The 6,517-nt window shown below is 37.8% G+C and overlaps 1 protein-coding gene across 2 annotated transcripts; it reads left to right on the top strand.

Moving 5' to 3' along the window:
* The first annotated feature begins 1,741 nt into the window (after positions 1 to 1,741).
* Positions 1,742 to 2,209, top strand: LOC117714119 (AP-2 complex subunit sigma-like). 2 transcript variants are annotated; one of them, XM_034510766.2, is made up of 2 exons: positions 1,742 to 1,888; positions 1,988 to 2,209. In XM_034510766.2, the coding sequence occupies exons 1-2, from the start codon at positions 1,742 to 1,744 to the stop codon at positions 2,168 to 2,170; spliced, it is 330 nt and encodes a 109-aa protein (XP_034366657.1). In that variant the 3' UTR covers positions 2,171 to 2,209. The 2 variants fall into 2 exon arrangements, with proteins under 2 accessions (XP_034366657.1, XP_034366656.1); XM_034510765.2 differs by having other exon boundaries at positions 1,742 to 2,208.
* The last annotated feature ends 4,308 nt before the right edge of the window (positions 2,210 to 6,517 follow it).

The raw sequence follows: 6,517 nt of genomic DNA, 5'->3' as shown, positions 1-6,517 counted from the left end.
ATTCAACAAACATTTTGGAAAAAAAAAGAGTGAACATTAAATACTATAACCATAACTTCTCATCTTATTCTTCATATTCAAAAAGTAGCTTTTGTCACTAAAGTACTTTATTAGAAAGTTGTAGTCTCCTTTCTACTGTTGTGGTTAAAAAATAAGACCAAAAGCAACTTGTAGAGGAAAGGGCTTATGCTTCCAATCAGAATCCATCTTGGATGAAGCCAGGGTAGGAATTCAAAGAAGAGGCTAGAGCCATGGAGGTGTGCTGCTTACTGGGTTGCTCAGATTTCTCTTTCTTTCTTTATGAAAAATTCCTTTTAGTTTCATTCTGTTAGACACTAGAAAGATTGCATAATGAATGGTGATAGCCAGGTCACAGTTGGGACCTTACCACTCCTAAGTACAAAGTGGGGAAGCAGAAGACATGATACATCAGACAGGGAAAGGCTACCTTCATTGTGTGAACATACTCAAATCAGTTGTTTGCCAAATGCTAAAGCTCCTTTTTCATTTCTAAACCTTTTCTATTGTAAATTATTCATTCCTGAAGAAAAACCATGGAAGAAAATATATAGCTCTTCATTTACTGATATTAAATTCCTAATATCTATTACTGTAACTTGATCCTTATACATTTTATACATGTATCAACTTATCACACTCTAAACAAGAATTTCTGGAAAGAAGCTGTACTTATAATGACTGACTGATAAAACTGTAGTGATGTGGAGAGGTTGGGAAGTTTCAGGCCGAGAGGATAAGTACCTTATCCAGGGCTACCTTTAGTCCTTTCCTTGCTTACCTCTGTGTCTGCACTAACATCTTGTGACTAATAGATAAAATCTCCTCTGAATCTATTAACTTAGCAGACCACAAACTTCACCAAACCTAAAGCTTAGAATGTCATCAGATAACATTTTGGACATACAGAAATGCTTCCCTCATCTTGCTGTAACTACTTCTCTGACCACCAGTTAATTTTTAACTTGCCCTGATTTATTAGGTTTTTTTTTGTTCTGTAGAGTCTTCATAGAACTGCTTTCACATTGGAACATGGAATTTGGAGTAACCTAAATCTGTGTTCCCAAGTCATGGTAACTAAAAATATCCTCAAGATAAAGTATCTCTTATTCTGAGAGCTTTGGTTTTTACATTGATAACATTTTACCTTATATATCCATATATGAACTATTTGTTGATTAAAAATTCTTCCAAATACATTTTAGAAAACACATTTTATAGAAAGTTAAACTTTATGAAAATGCAATATATTTACAAAAGTATATATTTTTTACACAAGTTTATATTGCTAATAGAAAGTTCAGAAAACAACTGTACAAAAAATAAGAAAATGTGAATTAAAAAAAAGCCCAGCCTTTGTCGATATTTTGGTTTATAATACTCTAGGTACTTTTTGTACACATTTACATAAACCAATACATTTACATATTATTACAGATTGTTTTCTCATTGCTATTTAATAGCCTAGGTTGCTTTTTAAATATTTATGAATATTTACAATGCATTTTCTAAGAACAAGTCATCTTTAGTATTGAGTTAAAGGAAAAGAATTCTGCTTGGTTAGGACATATTAGTGTGTAATTTGATTCTAGGTTGCTGTGCTGATATTTTTTATTACTGTCTTTTTATATTGTAAAACATTACGGCCCCACAACTGCAAGCAGAGCCGGAGCTGCCCTGTTACAGCTGGTCCCGGGCCTCTGGGGTCCAGACAGGGGTCTCCATGATTCGATTCATCCTCATCCAGAACCGGTCAGGTAAGAAGCGCCTGGCCAAGTGGTACATGCAGTTCGATGATGACAAGAAGCAGAAGTTGATTGAAGAGGTGCATGCCGTTGTCACCATCAGGGACACCAAGCACACCAACTTTGTGGAGTTCCAGAACTTCAAGATCATCTACAGATGCTATGCTGGCCTTTACTTCAGCATCTGCGTGGATGTCAACGACAACAATCTGGCCTATCTCAAGGCCATCCACAATTTCGTAGAAGTGTTAAATGAGTACTTCCACAATGTCTGTGAACTGGACCTAGTGTTCAACTTCTACAAGGTTTACACAGTGGTAGATGAGATGTTCCTGGCAGGAGAAATCCAAGAGACCAGCCAGACAAAGGTGCTGAAGCAGCTGCTGATGCTGCAGTCCCTGGAGTGAGGCGGGCCTCCGCCCAGCTCCAGCTTGGCCTGCTGGACCAACCTGCCTGCTCATCCCCTGCCAGACCTGAGGCCCACCCCAGCAGCTCCCTCCCTTCCTGAGCTGGCCCAGAGGAAGGACCCCACAGGGTCTAGGCCACAGGGGAGGAGGCCAGAACCCACTGCCTCTGGGCCCTACGTGGATGGCAGAGCCCACCGTGATGTCCCGAGTAACTCTGCCACTGTCGTGTGATGCTGTGAGTGTGCGTGTGTGCATCCCCCAATAAACCTGTGGTCCTGCCTGAAAAAAAAAAAAAAAAAAAACATTCTACAGCAGTAATTCTTCCTTTTATTAGGAAAAAATCACACATCCACAACAATTTCATTTGTCTTTTATATCCTGTGGTTTATATACATCATTTATTGGAATTAGTTCACAGGGATTTTTTTTTATGGACTTTCAGATTTTCATATAAGGTAACTGCTGATTTTATGAGGTCCGTTTGTTGAATGTTTCTCTCTGCTTTCCAACTGTTTTTCAGTATTTTCTGGTGAGAGCTTTCATCTTATCCTTTAACCTTTCATGTATGACATCTTTTATTAATATAATAATGAATTTAAGAATAAGTAAGAAGGCTACATGATCAAAATAGGCTCTCAATTTCACTATGCCTAGATTCAACATATACAAAGTTCTGCAAAGTTGACATAACTGCTTTGAAATGCTGACTCTCAATTTTTTTTATCACAAACAGATTATACCACATTGTGTGGAGCACACTTCAGCATCCTTGTATGACAGACAAAGGGTTTAATACTTTTAATAAAACACACTTTTTAGCAAATAAATACCACTTGAACATAATCACAATATACTTACTTATAAGTTATATTTATAATCAAGTTCTTTTTATAAAGTTCCAAATGTTCAGTATTTAAACATTGTCCATCTCAATTTCATTCTTAGCTAACACACAACATAAGTATATGCTTAAAGAAGTTTGTTTTACTTCAAGGCAATGCATATGGATCACTGCTTTCCAGTAGCATTTTGATGGCCTAAAAACGTTGGCCCAATGTTGCTTATGTCTCACTAGATCATTTTTGGTTTTGACCTAAAATAAGACTGATGCAGCCTACCCATTACACTCTGAACAGAAAAGTCACATTGTGCAAGGAACATTCTTTTCAGGTTGAGGCTTCTCTTTAGGAAGATCATCAGAGCATTGCTCACTGGGGACCTGTCAGCAATCATGGAGTGAAGTAGGCTAGGGACATTGTAGTGTTGGGTGTCGTGGAAGACAAAACAGAACAAGAATCAGGTGCTACCTGACATTTCACAAGCATGCATCCTAGATCATATGGGTGGCTTAGTCATAGGACGTATAGACACAGAGGCAAAACCAATGAGTTAAATATCACTACAGCGGTAATTCTTCCTTTTATTAGGTAAAAAAACACACATCCATAACAATTTCATTTGTCTTTTACATCCTGGGGTTTATTCTTCCAAACTTTGTAGCTAACGAACCATGACTCTGGTACGGGCTTCCCAGAGGACAGCATCGCTTGTGAACCATCTGTTTGTTTCATATTCAGACTCCTGGGTTTCTGGGTTGTATGACATAAGTACTTAAGGTGACAAAGAATAAGAGAGAGAGAAGAAAGGAGATGGTACATGAAATAAACTCCCCAGGTGATTCTTGATTCTGCTACTTTCCAGGGATCCTAATCAGGTTCATTTTTCCCTAGCAGTTAAAAAATTAGAAGACAGGAAAATCTGAGACAGAGGATGCAGCAACAGGTAAAAAAATTCTGCCATCAAGTGAAAAAACATATGCACACACACAAAAAGAGAGAGAGAGAGAGAGAGAGAGAGAGAGAGAGAGAGAGAGAGAGAGAGAGGAGAGAGAGAACATGCAAAGCAGAGACTCCCTGCAGAGCACAGGGACTGAAATCTGTTTTACCCCTAGATGTCTGGGGAGTGGTGGTGGTCTTAAGTGTCTTTGGTGGCATAGGATGGGTCCCTTCCCCCTCATTTTAGGTTGTTCAGCTTAAACAGAGAAAGGGGAGCTGATAGCCCTCACCTTCTAGTACACAGATTTTTAGTGGTTCAGAACAGGTATCCCTCCCTTCATTTAGAGGTAGTCAATTTAAATCAATAGTTCTCAACCTGTAAGTCACCATCCCATTGGAGGTTGAATGATCCTTTCATACTGGTCGCCTAAGACCACCATAAATCACAGATATTTAAATTATGAATCAGAACAGTAGCAAAATTTCAGTTATGAAGCAACAATGACAATAATTTTATGACTGGGGATCACTGAATAAAGAACTGTATTAAAGGATCACAGCATTAGGAAGGTTGGGAACAACTGACTTAGACAAATAAAGCAGAGCTTAGATGCCCACATCTCCCTGTAAATGTGTTCAGAACCAACATTGAACATATCTATTCTCATCTCTGTTCTTTTCCTAGTTGTCAACAACTTGTTTTTCGATCCTAGTGCTCCTTCTGATGAATCTTTCTTTCATAGACTTCTAAAAAATAACTTGTTCTTTTATTTGGCAACTATGTCTGCCAGACTGAATATGAGTCCAGTGCCATGTGTGAGATAATTCCCCTCAAGTTGTTGGTCAGGATGATCTCATAGACCACCAAAATAATACAGGCTATTGCTCTTGATTGCCCACCATAACTGGATGGTAAGACCCAGTTGATAAATATACCACATATTTTGGTCATAGGACTTGGAAAAATCAAATTGGTACTGAAGCTTCCTCTCTGCTAACTAGCTTTCATAGTACAAGAAGGCACTTTACAGGATGTTTGGGTAGTAGTGTCATAGTCTTACTGAGATGTGAATGTTATGAGCTACAATAATGACTGGTGTAGAAGGGTATGCTCATGGATAGGATAGAGGAATGAGGCAACCAATCACTTTCTGATTGGATTTCAGACACCCACCACTATAAATCTTGTCAAGAACTTGTGGCTAAATAGCTTATGTGTCCTAAGGGCAAACCTGCTACTATTATTTCTCTGAATGGGCTTAGTATCAAACTACCTTTGAATATATATTTTTATACCCATAGTGTACTGAAATTCTCAGTCTGCATCAGGGAAGTGTCTTTGTGCATTGGATGATGATTAATACAAAAATTCATAAATGGTCAAAGGGAAGAGAATAAGTGTCTCTGTAGTTCTCTTCCATAAATGAAGCATTTGTATCCACAACCCCTGACTCTACAGCTCAGGGACAATAGTAGAAGAGGAGGCGGAAAGAGTATAAGAGCTAGAAGCTGAGGAGAACTTGAGTGAAACAATGTCTTCTGGATATCACAAGACTACTGATGTTATGAAACAACAAAAGCCATGTGTGCTTCACAGGGTCAAGCCAATCAAGATTCAAGTGAGAAGGATCCATAAGTTCCTACAACTAATTGAGAAGCTATGGAGAGTTGATGACTTCTTGGAGAAGGAAAGTCAGGTTTCTTTAAGGTTGACCATGTTGCAATTGATGATTCCACACCCACATATGCATAAATAAAAACTAAATATACTCAATGGGTTACTTTAAGAAAATGTAAGGGATGTTAATTTGGGAAGTAAATGTGGAAGGAGATGCAGATGTTGGAGGAAAGGCATGTGTGAATATGATTGAAATATATTGGATATAAATAAAAACTTCTCAAACGAATAAGTTTTAAAAATTAAAAATATTTATTTTTTCTTCTATTACTAAGAGCTTCCAGTCAGAGTCATGGAAAAAACATCTCTCATGGTTTGTCATGATTTGACAGTATATATTCTCTGCATTGGTCTGAGGCATCTTGAGAATTGTGAACTCCTTCTATTTGCTCCTTTTCTTGTCAGGAACTCCAAGCCTGGGGCTACCATGCCCTGAGAACAGGGCACTGTATAAGTGTTAGCTTAGACAAATATATAAAGAACAATACAGCCAAATAATAAAGCTGAAGTGTCCTTACTGCACAACACCTGTACTCTTTCATTGTTTGGATTCAGGTGGTTTGGGACTTGGGACATTATTTTTTTTTCTTTTATACCATTTCATTTGATTAAGGCAACCAAACATAACTGACAAGGTAGTTTTCTTTCATCAGATTTTAAAACTTTAATTTCTTATCAGAGGAATATTATCCCTTTTCAAGCTGAATTATTAGTAACATTTATTACTGTGCTGTTATTTTCTGCATCCAAGTTACAAATAACAGTTCCAGACAGGGCCTGTTATTTATTTATGACATGTACCTCTCCTGGACTAAAGTTGTTTTCTCAACTGAACTATGAAGTCCTCAAGACAGACATCATCTATCATGCATGCGTCTTTCATAATCTTTTAAT

The sequence above is a fragment of the Arvicanthis niloticus genome, chromosome 8 (genome assembly GCF_011762505.2).
Source record: "Arvicanthis niloticus isolate mArvNil1 chromosome 8, mArvNil1.pat.X, whole genome shotgun sequence".
NCBI classification, from domain to species: Eukaryota; Metazoa; Chordata; class Mammalia; order Rodentia; family Muridae; genus Arvicanthis; species Arvicanthis niloticus.
The sequence above is the reverse complement of the archived record's forward strand: the minus strand, read 5'-3'. Positions and strand labels throughout refer to the sequence as shown.

Coding starts and splice junctions, on each gene's coding strand:
- LOC117714119 (XM_034510765.2), top strand. CDS start 1,742: ATGATTCGATTCATCCTCATCCAGAACCGGTCAGGTAAGAAGCGCCTG.